Source organism: Notolepis coatsorum, assembly GCF_963971535.1.
Source record: "Notolepis coatsorum genome assembly, chromosome: 17".
Taxonomy (NCBI): domain Eukaryota; kingdom Metazoa; phylum Chordata; class Actinopteri; order Aulopiformes; family Paralepididae; genus Notolepis; species Notolepis coatsorum.
In genome coordinates this window covers 71,224,120-71,242,977 of record NC_140181.1, presented here as the reverse complement: position 1 = coordinate 71,242,977, position 18,858 = coordinate 71,224,120, and the positions used below count along the sequence as shown (strand labels likewise).

At 46.2% G+C, this 18,858-nt stretch overlaps 2 protein-coding genes across 3 annotated transcripts in view; one reads left to right on the top strand and one right to left on the bottom strand.

Annotated features, from left to right (window-relative positions):
* The window catches only part of arhgef25a (Rho guanine nucleotide exchange factor (GEF) 25a), a 122,375-nt gene extending 110,117 nt beyond the window's left edge, over window positions 1-12,258 (top strand). The window contains exons 15-17 of one of the 2 annotated variants that reach the window (XM_084333957.1): window positions 1,134-1,357; window positions 7,835-7,969; window positions 11,745-12,258. In XM_084333957.1, the coding sequence (XP_084190083.1) occupies window positions 1,134-1,357; window positions 7,835-7,969; window positions 11,745-11,873 (488 nt within the window). In that variant the 3' untranslated portion in view covers window positions 11,874-12,258. Of the gene's footprint in view, window positions 1-1,133; window positions 1,358-7,834; window positions 7,970-11,741 lie in introns of both variants that reach the window. The other variant, XM_084333956.1, reaches the window with a different exon arrangement.
* Window positions 12,259-16,028: 3,770 nt separating this feature from the next.
* On the bottom strand, window positions 16,029-17,648 carry sp5l (Sp5 transcription factor-like). Its single transcript, XM_084333135.1, has 2 exons — window positions 17,553-17,648; window positions 16,029-17,100 (listed from the first exon to the last, which is right to left on the bottom strand). Exons 1-2 carry the CDS (start codon window positions 17,604-17,606, stop codon window positions 16,057-16,059), a joined length of 1,098 nt encoding a protein of 365 aa, XP_084189261.1. The 5' UTR covers window positions 17,607-17,648; the 3' UTR covers window positions 16,029-16,056.
* Between the last annotated feature and the right edge of the window lie 1,210 nt (window positions 17,649-18,858).

The following is an 18,858-nucleotide window of genomic DNA, read 5'->3' as shown; positions in this document are numbered from 1 at the left end:
AGAACCTGCAGGGGAGGTAGTGCAATACCCGTGGTACGCTCGGCTGAGCGCACCACTCTCTGTAGGGCCTTCTTGTCTTGTGCCGTGCTGTTTCCATACCAGGCAGTGATGTTTCCAGTCAAGATGCTCTCTACAGCTCCTGAGTAGAAGGACTGGAGTATCTTCCCCGATACTCTGAACTTCCTTAACTGTCTCAGGTGGTAGAGGCGCTGTTTCGCCTTCTTTACTACTGTGTCTATGTGTGTTGACCATGTCAGATCCTCTGAGATGTGGACCCCCAGGTACTTAAAGCTGCTCACCCTGTCCACGGTAGCCCCGTTAATCATCAGTGGTGTGTGTGTCTCCTGCTGTCCTCTCCTATAATCCACGATCAGCTCCTTGGTTTTACCAATGTTCAGGAGCAGGCTGTTGTCCTGGCACCAGCGTTCCAGTACCTCAACCTCCTCCCGGTAGGCCTTCTCGTCGTTGTCCGAGATCAGCCCCACCACCACCGTGTCGTCTGCAAACTTCACTATGGAGTTGGAGCTGAACTTGGCCACACAGTCGTGTGTGTAGAGTGAGTACAGCAGGGGGCTTAGAACACAGCCCTGGGGGGACCCGATGCTCAGGGTGATGGTGTTGGAGGTCTGACCCCCCACCCTGACCGCCTGGGGTCTTTCACTCAGAAAGTCCAGTACCCAGGCGCTCAGGGCGGAGCTCAGACCCAGCTCGATCAGCTTGTCCACCAGTCTGGTGGGGACTATGGTGTTGAACGCTGAGCTGTAGTCAATGAACAACAGTCTCACATAGCCCCCCTTCTGACGGTCAAGGTGGGAGAGGGTGCTGTGCAGTACCTGGGTGAGAGATGGGGGCTGGGGGTCATCACAGTAGGTCTGTATGCGGAGCTGGGAGTTGGAGGGGGGGGGGGGGGCTGAACAGGGAGGGGACCTACTATCAGACCTGTTGGAAAAACTGATTCAACAGACGTCCCCCTGATACTACACCCACTGTCTGTTGGTAGCCAGTGATCTTCCTCTTCCTGGTTCACACCTCCCCCGCGCAGTTCTACTGCATCCTGTTCTAAATCCTGTTGTCAGTGCATGGAAACCAGTCGCCTTGTTTGAACCTTGTCTATATCCTGTTATGTCTTTCAGCCTTACAGTCACCTATTGAGTACCAGCGGCGAGAGAGCAAGTCCAACAGTCTGGGTCGCAGCATGAGACCCCCCCTGTCTGCTGCCCTGCGGCCCCACTCCTCTGCCTCCATCGACCGCCACAAGCTCCCCTGTCTGCACTCCCACAACACCTCCCTGCCGACCCTCTACCTGCCCGGCCAAGGCCAGGTCCAGGGCCCCGGCGAGACACGCACATTACCGGAGGTAAGGCTCTTTCACGGTCCTGTAGCCAGCAGCCATCAAAGCATAGTGCTGTTCGATCACCCAGGAAGCTGCCCGGTCCACTCAGACTGCTGGTCTAGGAACATTTTCGGAGGGGTAAAAAAATAAACCAAAAACAAAGCTTTCGAATAGTGATTTTTACATTGATTACCATGGCAGCGATTGAAGCTTAGAAGCATTTGGACCAGACCCTACCTAAAACACACTCCTAAAACGCATTAGTTCATGCAGTACACGGAAGTCATGCACGCCAATAAGCAGAATGTGTACAGCTCATAATGTGCAACTCATCAGTAATACATGTGGACAGTGACCTCACACATCAGTAATACGTGTGGACAGTGACCTCACTCATCAGTAATACGTGTGGACAGTGACCTCACTCGTCAGTAATACATGTGGACAGTGACCTCACACATCAGTAATACGTGTGGACAGTGACCTCACTCATCAGTAATACATGTGGACAGTGACCTCACACATCAGTAATACGTGTGGACAGTGACCTCACACATCAGTAATACGTGTGGACAGTGACCTCACTCGTCAGTTATACATGTGGACAGTGACCTCACTCATCAGTAATACGTGTGGACAGTGACCTCACTCGTCAGTTATACATGTGGACAGTGACCTCACTCATCAGTAATACGTGTGGACAGTGACCTCATTCATCAGTTATATGTGTGGAGTGACCTCACTCATCAGTAATACGTGTGGACAGTGACCTCACTCATCAGTAATACATGTGGACAGTGACCTCACTCATCAGTAATACGTGTGGACAGTGACCTCACTCATCAGTAATACGTGTGAACAGTGACCTCACTCATCAGTAATACGTGTGGACAGTGACCTCACTCATCAGTAATACGTGTGGACAGTGACCTCACTCATCAGTTATACGTGTGGAGTGACCTCACTCATCAGTAATACATGTGGACAGTGACCTCACTCATCAGTAATGCTAAGGTCCTGCGATAGTGCAATACAGTGTTAGCTACGGATGAGGCACTGGGTCTTATGTACACTACTATACATTACTATACAATATACAGTTATACTATATATCCTTATGCTATCTTGCTATATCCATCTATTTACTATACAAGAACCACTCCCGTTCTTTTTTTTCTTTTTTTTAAGTGACCTTTTCATTATGTAAAGTGACCGTTGAGTGTGTGCGTGTGCAGCATGTGTGTGTTCATGCCAAAGTGTCTGTTAGTGTGTGAGCGTATACAGTATGTGTGTTGTGTGTGTGATCATGTGTGCTTGTGTGTGGAGAGTTCAGTGTTCAAGACTCTGATGGCCTGGGGGAAGAAGCTGAGCCGAAGTCTCTCTGTCCTAGTTGCTGGTGTGCGCAGGCGTTTGCCTGACGTTGAACAGCAGCTTGAACAAGCTGTTGTTGGGGTGGTGAGGGTCTTTCATTATTCTGCAAGCTCTGGATTTGCACCTCTTGTTATATAAGACCTGCAGGGGTGGTAGTGCAATACCCGTAGTATGCTCAGCTGAGCGCACCACTCTCTGTAGGGCCTTCTTGTCCTGTGCCTTGCTGTTTCCATACCAGGCAGTGATGTTTCCAGTCAAGATGCTCTCTACAGCTCCGGAGTAGAAGGACTGGAGTATCTTCCCCGATACTCTGAACTTCCTTAACACAATGGCGCCCAAGCACGGATATATCCGGCTTTCGAATCCATTCTTAACACAATGGCGCCCGACCACGGAGATCTCCGTGTTTCGATTCCACCCGTTGTGGACAGAAGCACGGATATATCCGTGGCAAGTTGTTATTGCTTTTATTCCATTTTAATAACCTATTCAAGGTCGCAGAGCGGCACTGCAGATGTACCCTACTCTTTGAATTCGAGAAAGTGCAATACCGGCCAGATCCTCTTAGGGGCGCTATCGCGATAATGCAGTGTGCCCTGTGGCTGAACGGAGCATTATTTTATTTGACTTTCAATGGAGTTAGCTGGATTCTGGATGTGCAGCATGTAGCTTGGATAGGAGCATAACAGAAAAAAGCATTCCATGTGAAGGCATTCTGTATTTTTGCATGTCAACTAATAAAAAAACTTGAACTTGAACTTGGATTACGTTTTGGATTGCGGATTTCACTATGCAATAAGGGGATTTATCATCAGCCAATGGACATATCGATCTACCAGATGGCGATCGATAACGGGGAAATACTCTGGGGGATCCAACCGGCTCATGGTAAGATCTCTTTCACGTAAATTACAGCCCGATCGAGCCTTGTTATGATACGATCGGCCTATGTGGCTACTTAGACGAACACGGTTATTGGTAATCAATAATAAGAAACGACGTATTGATGATTTTTTTTTTCTTTAATCCATTTTGAAGGGACGGTTTATGGTCCCAATTGACAATGAGAATGGACAGATAGCAATACTATAAAGTATAGCTCTACAAACAGCCCCAAGTCTGTTTACATATGCTGGTCGTCTAGAGTGGGGCCCGTCTAATCCCTGTGGCCGTCAATGTGTTAACTGTCTCAGGTGGTAATGGCGCTGCTTCGCCTTTTTTTACGACTGAGTCTATGTGTGTTGTCCATGTCAGGTCCTCTGAGATGTGGACCCCCAGGTACTTAAAGCTGCTCACCCTGTCCACGGTAGCCCCGTTTATCCACAGTGGTGTGTGTGTCCCCTGCTGTGTTCTCCTAAAATCCACGATCAGCTCCTTGGTTTTACCAATGTTCAGGATCAGGCTGTTGTCCTGACACCAGCGTGCCAGTACATCAACCTCCTTCCGGTAGGCCTTCTCGTCATTGTCAGAGATCAGCCCCACCACCACTGTGTTGTCCGCAAACTTCACTATGGAGTTGGAGCTGAACCTGGCCACACAGTCATGTGTGTAGAGTGAATACAGCAGGGGGCTCAGAACACAGCCCTGAGGGGACCTGATACTCAGGGTGATGGTGTTGGAGGTCTGACCCCCCACCCTGACCGCCTGAGGCCTTTCACTCAGAAAGTCCAGTATCCGGGGCGGCTAGGTGGTGCAGTGGGCAAGGCGCTCACCACCAATGCAGGAGACGCTGGGTTCGAGCCCAGCTCTCCGCATTGCTTCAGCTTGGCTGGTCGTTCATACTAATACATTTGGCAGTATTAGGGGGTGGGAAGCTGATGGGTGGGGATCGGACGTTGTGGACAGCGACTCCTACAGGTCGGTTGGTGTGCCTGCGCAGTAGAATCAGGAAGCGACGGGGGCGGCGTGCCCTCCAAACGCAGACCCCCGACGCTGAAAGATCGCGCTGTGCAGGTGAAAAGATGCGACAGCTGCTACCTCGAATATCGGAGGGGACTCGTGCAATGTATGGCGTTGTCCACATTACAGCCGGCTTGTGGGAGGCATGGCCTAACAGCGTTCGAGACAGGGGAGGGTAGAATTGGAGGATAAGAAATTGGGATGGGTGAAAAAATGTAAAATGGGAGAAAAAGTAGATACAAAAAAAGAAAGTCCAGTATCCAGACGCTCCGAGCGGAGCTCAGACCCAGCTCGATCAGCTTGTCCACCAGTCTGGTGGGGACTATGGTGTTGAACGCTGAGCTATAGTCAATGAACAACAGTCTCACATAGCCCCCCTTCTGGCTGTCTAGGTGAGAGAGGGTGTTGTGTAGTACCTGAGAGACTGCATCGTCAGTGGACCTGTTTGACCTGTATGCAAATGGCAAAGGGTCCATATCACTGGGGAGGGAGGCACAAATGTAATCCTTAACCAGCCTCTCAAAACATTTCATGACCACAGAGGTGAGTGCCACCGGTCTGTAGTCAATAAGACCTGCTGGGGAGGATTTTTTTGGTACCGGGATTATAGTGGACACCTTGAAGCAGGCAGGGACCACGGACTTAGCCAGGGATAGATTGAATATGGTGGTGAACACTGGGGCTAGCTGGTTAGCACAGGACTTAAGTATCCGTCCTGTTATCCCATCTGGGCTGCGTCAATACTTTTACCAACGGATTTCCAGTTCCGTGTGCGCGTTCTGCGATCTGATTGGCCACTGACGTTTCTGGTCGTGTGACATGTGCGGCCAATCGTGTGACGCCTGTTTCTTTCACCGGTTAAGCTTAGGCACTCTTTCGAAGTTGGTTAAGGTTAGAGTTTGTCTTAGAGCAGGGCGATAGAACACCAGCCCTGATTCCAAACTCTAACCTTAACCAACTTCGAAAGAGTCGCCTAAGCTTAACCAGTGATAAACTAGGCGTTAGGTAGTTTGCATGCCGTTTGAGGCGGAAATGGGCAAAGACACAGGCGTCACACGATTGGGCGCACATGTCACGTGACCAGAAACGTTAGTGGTCAATCAGATCGCACCAGAAACGTCAGTGGCCAATCAGATCGCAGAACGCGAACGCGGAACTGGAAATCCGTTGGTAAAAAAAATTACGCATAAAAAAACACATTTGTTCAGACAGGCCTTTGGTCATACATAGGCACTTTTTCTTTTTCTTGTCCTCACTGTTCCTATAGTTTTGTTTTAATTGGTGACTCATGATTTTATCCAAATTCTTTTATTCTACTTTTTCTATCTGGTTTCACTGTTTTTTAACTACTGTCTGTTGTTGTTGTCATTTATTTCTGATTTTGTTTTATTGTGTTTTTTATATTAAGCTGTAGTGTAAAGCACCCTGTGCATTCGTGCTGTGAAGGGTGCTATATAAATAAAAGTCATTCATTCATTCATTCATAAAAAAAATTACGCATCTGGGCCAGCTGCTTTCCTGGTGTTCACCCGCATAAATGCTCTTCTCACACTGTGTTCCGTCAATGAGAGAGTGCCCCTCTCCCCCCCTCCACGACGGCCGGTGTGTCAGTGACGTCGTTAGCCGGTGAGCTAGCATCGCCACTGTTTGCACCAAACCGCGCGTAGAAGGAGTTGAGTTGATCCGCGAGAGAGGCGTCGGCACTCCCGATTGAGAAGGCGCTGACTTTGTAGTCAGTTATCGTCCGTAGTCCTCGCCATAAACCTCTTGTGTCGTTCTGGGCCATTTGTGCCTCCATCTTGCCAGCGTATGTCCTCTTAGCAAGCTTTACGGCCTTGCGCAGAGTATAGACTGTAGCCTTATACTCATCCATATTTCCTGACGCTCTGCCTAGGTTATAAGCAGTGGTGCAAGCATTCAGGGCCACTCTGATAGTATTGTCAACCCACGGTTTCTGGTTCGGGAAGATCCGAACCATTTTTGTGAGTACAATGCTATCGGCTAGTGTTGTTATGAAACTGACAACAACATCAGCAAACTCACTGACGTCACTGGAGCTCGCCTGAAGCATCCCCCAGTCAACGTCATCGAGTGCGTTCTCTAGCGTGGCCTCTGATTGATCAGACCACTTCTTTACCTCATGTGACACGACAGCGTCATGTGATCTCTGCCGGTAGGCGGGGATAAGCAAGATGGCGTCGTGATCCGATGTGCTTGTTGAACCAGCTAATGGAGGGGCTGGTATTGCCTTGTAACCGGTTCTAAACGGGGTGTAACAATGATCAAGCGTATTTCCTCCCCTGGTGGTGCAAGCGATGTGCTGAAAGAAGTTTGGCATCACCTTCTTCAGATTCGCCTGGTTGAAGTCGCCGGCTATGATCATTGCTGCATCTGGGTGCTTGATCTGTTGATCTCTGCTGATCTCTGTATATCATTCTGTTCTTAGATGTATCACTGTTGACAGTTATGGTACCCGTATGTGTCCTATATGTTACTTTATGTTTATATTGTAGAGATCTTTTTATATACACCGTGGGAAGGGGGGAACGTAATTACATTTTCTGTATGTCTTGCACATTATGGGAAATGACAATAAAGTTGACTTTGACTGTATCCTATATGCTAAGGTTGGGTGGTCCTCTCTGGCAGAGAGATGTGACTTGCATTGGCAATTCTGTATAAGGCAATTATTGGTGATCTCCCACCCTATATCAACTCACTCTGGTGATTGGCTTACACTTAAGGTCCCTAGAGTTTGCACTGAATTAGGAAAATCTGCTTTTAGCTTCTGTGCCCCAGAAACATGAAATGTTTTTCAATGCACATTAAAACTAAATTTGTATCTATCCTTTTAAATCGTTAATAGCAAACCACTTCACCAGTCTGCGGTTATTTATTATGTATTGTATTTCTCGACGTCATTGTAAATCCTTCGAGATTAAATAAAGATTGAATTTGATTGAATTGTCAATGGGAGTTACAATGTAAGAACAACCTCACACTTAACATTCTGACGACCAATCAACCAACCACATTAATTGGTGATTCATAGGGGTGGAATAAGCTAATGTACCACGGAGCAAAGTGGTTGTTTTCCTACTCACTCCGTTCTGATTACTTCATGCCGCCCACCTCCCTAAATAACCAAAAGGGGGGGGGGTCCTTTCTGGTGTATTCACACAGAGTGAATACAGCATTGGTGTGTGACCTACCTGTTGCTTGTGCTTTCAGCCTACCCTGGTCCAGCCGTGCCCCACTGACTCCCAGGCTGCGTCTCCCTCACACGTCCAACTGGCCTTCACCGATCAGCCCAGCTACCAAGCTGTGTCAAATGGGCTGTATGCCCCTGCCACACAAAGTGCACAGGTAGAGTGCAGGTGCACACACACACACACACACACACACACACACACACACACACACACACACACACACACACACACACACACACACACACACACACACACACACACACACACATTCAATTCAAATCAATATACCTGCATATAACCCCTCTATATACTTACTTATACACCTGCATATAACCCATAGCTAGCTATGTATGATAGCATGTACAATAATGCTGTATATAATATATATATTTATTCTCACCACATATATATCTATCCACACCTGTCTGTACTTACCTGCACATAGGCAAGGACGCGGGAACTAGAGGTGCGACGGGTGCTGCAGCACCCCCTGCTGGCGGGGAGTGTAACTGCAAGCTGTGTCAGAAGAATAAAAAAAAGAATAAAAATCCAAAACTTTAATTTTTTTAGTTAGCATTTTAGTGTAAGCAGTCTAAAACATGCTTTTTTTTTAATGTTTAAAATCCACTATTTAATGATATTTTCTGTGTATCTGATCTGAGTCTGACTGTCTGTGACGCTGCAGCGCGCCGCACAGTCTCACACACATCGGCGACGCGCCGACGTCTACTACGTCGACTACGTGACGTGGTTTCGGCGCGAAGGATGAGGACTTGAGTTTGAATAATAAACAGTAGTGTGTTTACTTCCTTGTGTCTCGAAATGTCTCAAAAACGAATATCCGATTTCTTTAATAATAATCAGCCCAAAGCCAAAGGCAAAAAAAGAAATACACTCGACTCAGAGTCTGAGTCCCTGCCGATGGAAACAGATGCCAGCTGCATATGCATCAGGAGGTTCTGGACTCACTGGACATTCATGTTGTCATGAAGGAGTTTATTTCCACCACTCCTGAACGCAAGACCACCTTCGGTGTTCTACCGTCTTTGGAATAGATAATGTGTGTTTATTATTGCTCCTGCGGCCTGGCTGGCTGCGCAGTGCGCCGTGCTCACTTGGTTAATGTTTCAGCACCACGGACAGCGACTGTTGTTGTGACAGAGTCACACACACACACACACACACACACACACACACACACACACATGCACACAAAGTTCAGTTACTCTTAGTTTGTATACTATTATTACATGTTCGAAATAAATATTTCAAATAAAGAAATGAATATTTTCGGATGGTTGCGTGTCTGTTTGTTCACTTCATTCTGTCACAAAAATGTGTAAATTGTCACTAGCGCGCTGACTGTTAGAAGCCTATATTCATTAATATAATATACATCATTAATCTGTTTAATCTATACTCTGCATTGGTTATACGATCCTGTGCGGTGTGCGAAACGAAATTCCAAACGCTAGTTGTTGACGCTTGCGGGCGGCTTGCGTCTAAATCGACAATAAATCGTCTTCTGATTAGAGAAAAACTGCTGCATTTCGTGTGTGAACTGTCCACATGTTGGTGTTCAAGTTTGTCTGTTGTATTGTAAAATATTGATCTTTCAAATGAATGGAAAATCACGAATGATGCGCTTCGCGCATGCATTTAATATGACGTTATTATTATTATTTATCCGACTCCAACCGCACCCCCAAGTATAAATTACTTCCCGCGTGCCTGCACATAGGCCTTGTACATATATATCTATATCATCTGTACATACATTTACATTTAGCTGACGCTTTTATCCAAAGCGACTTACAAGTTCTGTACGACAAGTCATCAGGAAGGGTACAACTCTATCAGCTGAGTAACAATGTTCATCAAAGTGTTGAGCGCTACAGTGTAGGTTAGTATACCAGGACAAGTGCATGAAAGTAAGGTTGGTTAGGGTTAGAATATATCTACTTTTTTATTTTAATTTAATTTTAGATAATGGTTGAAGAAGTGCATCTTTAGTTGACATGCATATTATACTCGTACTAGTTACGTTGCTGGCCAGTATGACTACTACCATACTGTCTTTATACCTGTATCACTGTACATATTATACTACAACTCTGTACATACATCTGATTAGCACTACACTCAGTAGTAGTAATTTGTATATTTTGTACCCATTTTAATCACCTGTACAATGCATATTGCTGTTGCACTTTACTGTTACATTTGCACTCTGGTTGGATGCCAAACTTCGTTTGTGCTATATATTAACAATACATTTTCATCTAATCTAATTAGGATGACAATATATGCTTTTTTAATTCATAGAAAACTATGCTCTATATGAGGGACTTTAGATGTGTGGTCATAATTTATAACCGGCGTCAGAAGAACGAGGAAGCTAACCGCTGGGAGAAACAATGACCCGTTGTAGCACATCTGATGATACATCTAATGTGCTCGTTAATGTTAATCAAAAGATGAAAGACTCTAATGGTAACCATTTGCCTAGATGCACACAAAGGAGAGGGGATTTGTCGAGTCAAAGGGAGAGGTACTCCTCCCCCTGTTGGACAGAAATGGAACCGAGACACATCAGAGAGAGCGAGAGAGAGTATAAGACACTATTTGCAAAGGCAGCTAGACGGACTTGATGCTATACATAGATGTAAAAAGGGTAAATCCCAACATCTGTGTGTTGTAAACTAATCAAAGTTTCCACACGACTCTCCAAAATACTTATCACCCCCTTTCCCTTCTGCTTTGAAGCCATCATCACCATCAGGTCTGTCAACAACGGGAGTGTCTTGCTGTTTGGCTTTAGACGGCCATTAACCACATCTCCCTCTGTCATCGCCAGCCGCTAGTCCTGAGTGGGACATACTGACAAGTTGAACAGTGTTCTCCGCCTCCTGGTCTGTTTACCCAGGCTGGATGGGCCCAGTACATAACAAACAGGAAAGAGGCTGAGCCAGACAAGGAAGTCGAAAAGAGACGGCTATCAAAAGGCAGCTAATTGTTTTCTCGTACTAGTGCTGAGGTGAATGGGTGGAATTAACTGCCATTGGAACTGGGGTTGTAAAGAAAAAAGGAAATAAAGCATTCTGCTGATGTACTACTACTAATATTATCAAATGTACCTACAGTGTAGCAGTAGTTTAAATATCTAGTAAGTCTCACAGAAAATAGAATGGGGGTGTCCCTTTCACTACCACACTACTAAAGGGTTAACCCTTTCACTGTGACAACACGGAATGTTAACCCTTTCACTACCACACTACCAAAGGGTTAACCCTTCCACAACCACACTACAGAAGGTTAACCCTTTCACTACCACACTACAGACGGTTAGTGTGGTAGTGAAAGGGTTAACATTCTGTAGTGTGGTTGTGGAAGGGTTAAACATTGGAATCACATTCATCCAACAGGGATTAATACTAGTTTATTTATTAGTTTATTTAACAGGGACCATGCGCAACACAACAGGTTGGGCCATCTGTGGTGCCTGGGCAGTGAGATTAAATAAAACCCCACTACAATTAACATTTACAAAAAAGTACATCATACAAAATATACATTATACATATACATAACAGTTGCTTCCATACACAGGTTTAAATCAGTGATTGGTTTGGCTTGAGCCAAGTGTTGCTTTAAAAACACTAAAGCTTGTGCATTCTCTGATGTGGGTGCGGATTTAGTTCATTTAGCTGCTGCTCCGAGTGAAAATGCTGATTGTCCGAAAATGGTTTTCCTAAAATGTGCTGAGCAGTCACCTGCTGACTGACGCTCCGGTCTCCCTAGCATTATCCCTGCAGAAAGACACACATTGTACTGTAGCGAGAGGCTGCGTTTCAAGTTTCTCCAGGCAGCCATGGCAGTGTGAATGAGCCTCATGCTGTGTGACTTAACGTTCCCTCTCTCCCCAGCAGAGAGCAGGAGAGGGCTGTCGCAGAGGGCTGGCCGGTGAGGCTGGAAGCCACGTTTCAATGTCCGGCGCCGGGCCCTTGGTCGGACGGCGCTCCAGCAACCTGACCCAGTTGGCCGAGGACGACCTATGAACTCCGACATCTCTGAGGGCCGGGGGGTACAGTGGCTAAAACAACACGGCTACAGGGGGAACCTGTCCACTACCTGCTAACGTTGTTATTGTTAGGCTTAATTTTATAAGACGGTTCACTTGGTTCAGTGATGTTCTCCAGGGAACAAAAGACTATCATGAAGTATATGAAGGAACTACGGATGGCAACTGTAAAGAGACTTGACTTTTCGATGTGAGGTGACAAACTGTGGTCACCACTCTTGTACGTATATGAACAGTGGCCAACTGGACGTTGCTGGGTAACAAAAAGAACCAACACTCTCTCTGGACATTGAGTGTTACGGTAATTTCTGCTTTTTACCAATTTTGAGAATTTCTATATCTTACTCATCTGTCTTTCAAAGGGCAAGGGGGGGGGGGGGGGGATTCGTTCAAAGGAAAGAAGAAAATATCCATTCCTGATTGGGGCGGTCACTGGAGTTGTGTGTGTGTGCACGGTGTGCTTGAATGTGTATGCCTGTGCAACGATATGTGTATGCGTGCGTGTGAGTGTAATGCGTATGGTGCACAGGATAGGCGGTTGTGCTTCTTGTAAACAGTCTTGATAAATGTCCCTGAAAGCTCTCCACCCTGAGAAAAGGACATTTTTCAACTTTTTAAGTTCCCTCGCCCCTGTAGTGCCGGGATTTTCTAGTGCCCCTTTGTGAAGAAGACAAATACTGCTATTTTCAGACATTTTCATTGTCATTCCCCTGCTGACAATCGAGTTGGCCTTTTTAATGTAGACTGGCTGGGAAAGGGATAACACTTGATCTCTGAACGTGTCTCAAATATTGGACTCGAACAGAATTTCGAGATAAAAAGAAAACGTGGAGATTCTGCCACACAGAGCTGTTTCTTAAAGTGCTCTGTTATTCTGTTTGACAGAGGTTTGTTTGATCTGGACAAAAAAAGGAGCGAGGGAGCCCCCTGGAGGACTTCAGTGGGTATGACGTCACTTCAGGGTCACTCCTGGCTCTTTGGACAACTCCAGTCGATCGGCTGATGGATGGAGACATGTTAGAAAGCCTATGTAACTATGGTGGACAGACGGAGAAATGGCTATGTCAAAGGGACAACCAGGTTGACACTATAAGTGCCACCTGCATCCCCCCCTGAGCGACCAAGACAAATTTATTTTGCCAAATGGGGTTGCTTGTGCTTAAAGAGGACACACAGGCCCTCTGAAAGGGTTAAATTAATATGAAGAACACTGCGTTAAATTAATATGAAAAACAATGTTTTTATTAGTCAAGTCCAATGTTGTCATGTCGAGGCTGAATGCAGTCTTCTGCTCCGTTTCAGAAATCTCTGTTGGCGTTTGTCCTCACATACTGCATACACCCACGTATACCTAATGCCAAGCTTCCTTTTCCGCTTGCTAGATGAAGAATGAGAGAAGGAAGTCGACTAATTGGACTGTTCCAGCTGGTTCGTATGAAAGATGAGCAATTAAATGGAAAACGGGAAAATGAATCCACGTGGTCTCCCCTCATCAGACAACAGTGCCAAAAAACAACTGGAGCTTGCCACCCAAACGTTTCATTATCTCGCTCCACTGTGCGGAATGCCACTAGAACTAACGTTAACACCTGACCACTCAACAATCTTAACTATCCGTCTGACCGTGTGGGTTTACAATGCCGCCCTAAACTGAATTAATGATGTGTAGATGAGAAGATAATGGAGGAGGTTACAATGTCAGTTTTAGGTCAGTTCTTCTTTGTGGCCAGTAGAGGTCCTCGCCTCTCACGTCCAGATCAGTCGGATCACACAGCTGCACCAAAGATCAATAGGCCTCAAATTTCAATGTCCCCCTTGTAGCAAAAGCTGCTTAACAATCTATCCCTAACCAAAGCAAATATACGGTAGCAAACTGCATTGAAAGGTAGAAAGTGACACAGTTGTTCATGGAGAAGGGAGTCATCTCATGGTAATGATTGCAGTCAGTGATTTATTATCATAGACTGCTGTGTTTTTGGGGGGGGGGTTGTCGATCAGGCATTTTTGCATGTTACATAAGCGAATACCACTACAACACAAGCGACATGCTGTATATTATGGACATGAGACCAAGGAAGGGGTTGCTGTGATGCCATGTTTTGACTGAGTAGAATCTGTTGTATCATATAAAAAAAATAAAGTGTCTTTTTGAAAGTAAATGTAGTGTGTGTTTTACATTAAACCTGCCTTTCAAATACAACAGACTATCCCCCCACCCCCACATTCTTTTCTCAACAGAAACCATCTTGTTCTTAAATTTGTCCCAATTAATAAATCACAAGCACATGTAATACACAACCTTGGGTCCTGTAGACAAAGGCATTTGCTTGCTGCATTCTCATAAGACAGAGACAGACAGAGAGAGAGAGAGAGAGAGAGAGAGAGAGAGAGAGAGAGAGAGAGAGACAGAGAGAGAGAGAGAGAGAGAGAGAGAGAGAGAGAGAGAGAGACAGACAGAGAGAGCGAGAGAGAGAGAGAGAGAGAGAGAGAGAGGGTTCAAACAGGCTTGAAGACAAAGAGGCACAAACCACTGGATGAAGAGACATCTGGTTGGCTGGCTTCTGAATAAAAAGCCCTATTCTGGGGCTGTAAAGCCGGGGCTGGTTGTAACACGGCTGTGATATATGGAGGCTGGGGGAGAGAAGGGGCAAGGGTATTAACTTTCACAAGGGTGCCAAATCAAAGGGACTTCCTGTCACCACCGGGGGGGTCTCAGCAACAGGGGTCCCATTCACGGGGAATTCCTCTCCACTGCCCTCTTGTCGCATCTGTTGACTCAATCTTCTCCATTGAGAGAAAGAAAACAGTCATTAAAGCCACATGACTGTGAACTTGATTGCAGAAGGCGAGACAAGTGACCCCCGTCAATGGCCTCAGTATTTACTTTGAGGTGTGAAGACCTTTGAACAGCCCGCCATCCCAGGGCCCCGTTTCTTTTAGGGGCTTCTTCCTTCACACCGACAAACACAATGGTCACCATTTGTATTCCGCATACAAGCAAATTATCATTTAAATAACGTGTTAGATCTTTCTGAGGGGGGCTTTGGGGGGGCATTCCCCATTCACAAAGATTCACACGTCACTTGACTTAGGTGTTAAGCTGAGTAAGAGGCTTAATGCAGCTGATTCCAACTATCGAACTTAGCAACCGTGTGACTTTTGACAAGTGTTCAAAACGGGGGGGGGCAAATAATTAACACACACCGGTACAGACGTTGAGTGCGTTCTGAGCAAGGATGATGTTTATTCAGATTTACATGCGGTCATAACTTCAATAAAGTTGTTCGTGAAATGTATATACATCATTTACAATGGGGTTACTACTTTAAAATATTAGCTTATATCCAGGGTGATGGTGTTTCACAACGATAGATAAGAAAGAGCAGATGGGAGGAACTCCGTGGGTCAAAGGGCTCACGTTCACAATTGGAAACGGATCCCAACCTTGAAGCTGACAAATAAGGATACTTAAAAAATTATTATTTATTTATTTATTTGACTACAAATCTAATTAGCAACAGCAACCACGGCATTATACAACATTTCTTTCTCAATAGAGGAAAAGGTTTGGATTCATTTATACTGCAACCATACGCTGTAGGGTGGTATGAATCTCATTTGAACAGTGATCTTGACAACGCACTTTAGTCAAACTTCTGTAGTTTTTCCAAATCAGTAGATTGATAAAAAAAAAAAGTATAATATTTACATCACCACATTTACACCACATCTAATTAAGGCTTGGATTGAATAGAAATTTGGAAGAACTGATGAAAACATTGAATTTGTCAAAGGCATCATTAATCAGTTTTGATGAGGGGGAGATTTATTTGAACCTATGGCATATTTGTACACAGCGGCAGAGTGAATCAAAACAATTGCTTTCAACTCACACTACTACTTAAAAAAAAACATTTAGTTTGTTTTGTGGACGACAAAACCCTGAATTCTATACAATTGTAATTGTTCTCAAATTGATCTCTGAATATAATTATGACCATCGTTTCACTACACCACACAGTAGCCAAGCTTTGCCCACGGAAGGCGACGAGGAGCTTGATGCCCGCTTACCTCCCGCGCAAACCTGTGCTAGTGAGTTTAAAGTCATAACAGTCCGTTGGCTGTTGTTGGTTATAGTTCTAAATAGTGGACTGCGGGCCTCACTCTCTCTTAATGTTGGCGAGCAGAGGCTCCGTGGGGCCGCGCTGTGAAGGCTGACCCGACCGGCTCTTCCTACTCTGGTGGGTCTTGACGTGTTTGGAGAGGTGGTCGCTCCGCATGAACCTCTTGCCGCACTGCTGGCAGCCGAAGCGCTTCTCCCCGGTGTGCGTGCGGAGGTGCCGCTGCAGCTCGTCCGAGCGCGTGAAGCTCTTGCCACAGAAGAGCCAGTTGCAGATGAAGGGCCTCTCCCCGGCGTGCCAGCGCAGGTGGGCCTTGAGGTGAGACGTCTTCTTATACACTTTGCCACACTCCGGGATGTGGCATATGTGCAGTCTCTTCTTGCCGAACTCCAAGCCACCGCCGCTGGCCTGGCAATTGGGGCACTTGCAGCGGCGACAGCGGCGAGTGGAGCTCAGTAGGCCCTTGGTGGTGCCCTGGAGAAGTGCAGCTATCTGGGGCTGGTGGCCCAGGACCAGCTGCCGGCCCAGAGAGAAGGGGTGGTTGGGGGGGGCGGCGTTGGCCTGGGGCAAGCTCCACCACTGCTGGCCTTCCTCCACGTGGCCTCCCGGCAGGTGGTGCCTTGCCGAGGAGTTCTGGAGGAAGCTAGGGAAGTTCTGTCCCACGCCGTTGTGCTGGGGGTAGTAGGGCCCGTTTCCCTGGGGCTGGGAGGACAGCACCTTGACGGGAGAAAGTTCAAAGGAGTAGGGCGAGGGAGGCTCCGCTGGAGGAGTGAGGGGCAGCTCATGGTGGTGATGATGGTGGTGGTGGTGATGGTGGAGTCCCAGACCAGACTGCATGTGGCCAGGGAACTGGACCTTGGGCACAGTGAAGGCCATCTGGTGTGCGCTGAGGGCAGAGCTGGGCGCCACGTCGTTGCTCCAGAGCTGAAACATCCCCGATGTCGAGCCAACAGGGCCCTCATAGGGGAACTGGGAGCTCTCGGAGCCTACCGTGCCGCCCACCTGCCAGGCCTGGCTACACGTGGTGGCCAGGAAGGACAGGGCGTTAGGCGCTCCCTCTGGAGAGGAGCTGGGGGTCCGGTCCTGAGTGGGGAAACACATACAACTATCAGTCATCATGCAGTTGATAAAGAATATTGGTAAATTACTTTAAAACAAGTCTTATTTGGGTTCAAAATAATGTAATAGAATACAAATAATAATAATAATAAACTTTTTAAATATGGGGATATTTTTTTAAATAAAATGCATAGTTTTTTTTATGTAACTGTATCCACAGTTTTAAATCAAATATCTAATTCAGTGACTTTAAATACAGATAACGTCACTGAAATAAAGAGGACTAGTGTAAAATGTCTCATATTCATGGCTGTATTCTACATAAACAAATGGCTCTAAAACTCTTTGGTCAACTTTTACATTAGGCTGTGAACATTACAAAAAAAAGATGCAGCCGGTACATAATTTATGCGCAACCCTTCATAAAACCACAATACAGACAAGTGCGTTGCGTCAAAACGGGTAAGACTACAAACCTGCAAAAAGGTGTGCAGAAAGTTGTCCGTCCTTTGTATCGTCAGAGCAGCCATCTGTCCGCGCGCTGCTTCTGGCCGCACCTGCAACACTCACTGCGCCTGGAGGCACCGCCGCGCGAGTCTTCACGGGAGCGACGAGCGTAGGAGACCAAGCTCAGGATGCTCGCATTCGGGTCGGGAATGACCCCAAACACGATGGCTTGTCTGCCCTACAAGGCTAGATAATCCCGCGGCATGCGATTGTCCCTCAGTCCACTTGGTAAAAATGTAGGAGCGCTCGCATTCCAGCTCATTTGATCTCCACTCACAACAAGTAGCTCTCGAACATGCGAACGTGCTTGGCTTTTGAAGTTCGGGGAAGAGGCGCGCGCAGTAAAAATCCTTGCGATCATCTCAAAGGCGCTGGGGCTGCATCTTCTCTTTATAGAGAGAAAAGGTCCCTCTCAACGGGAGAGCTAGTCAATAGAGGGGTGATGGGAGGGAGGGAGGGGGAGGGCGAGATTGGGGAGGGGGAGTAACTGTTAGGTGAAGGGGTGGGCTACTCATCATATCACTCAATTTCAACCAAATGCTGACCCCCACGAAATGACTCCTCCTCCAATTGTTGTGGAAAAACTTGAAACTCGATTAAAGGTCTCCAGCAATATCTCACTCTCAGGGCATGATATTGAGTTAATACTTTCTTTGGCTTTATATACAGTAGTTCTATGACTTCACTGCACTTTTTAAAGAAACTGCAAAAATGCAAACTCCAAAAATGCAACATTTAGAATTAAACCGAGCAAAAAAAAAAGATTAATAGCCCGAGCCTACATATTAGTCACAGCAGTCCTCTCTCTGAGGATATTTACTCACCAATAAAACTCCACTGTGAGCAATTTCATGGTAGCAAATTCATTTCCGTTTCAGTTTAGTCTTAGATATATTGGGACAAAACGGTGAGTCATGTTCAAGACACGATTTAGTAGTTTATACATAGATTTGGGATTAAGAAAAACCCAGAAACTCACTGCATAGTGTGCTATAGAGCTGTGATGTGTCATGTGTGTCTATATGCACAACATTCTTAAAGAATACACTTCTGCCAGTAGGTTCAATTAAATGCAGAAACATCTTTGTTTAAAAAATGCACCAAATGTCACCTTTGTGTTTTACACTTTTAGAAAATAGTCTCACTCTCAAGGCGACACGCAGTCACAAACGCGGTTCCTTCTATAATCCTCTCCTGGCAGAAGTGAAGCTCAACAGATTTAAACATAATGTCTCTTGCAGCTTCTCGTGGAGTGCCCCCCCCCCCCCCTCACAA

Bases quoted from the DNA above. Each gene is read 5' to 3' on its own strand.
- sp5l (XM_084333135.1), bottom strand. From the start codon at position 17,606: ATGGCTGCTCTGACGATACAAAGGACGGACAACTTTCTGCACACCTTT. The intron at 17,101-17,552 runs GTTTGTAGTCTT...TTCCCCACTCAG, and splicing joins TTCTGCACACCTTTTTGCAG to GACCGGACCCCCAGCTCCTC.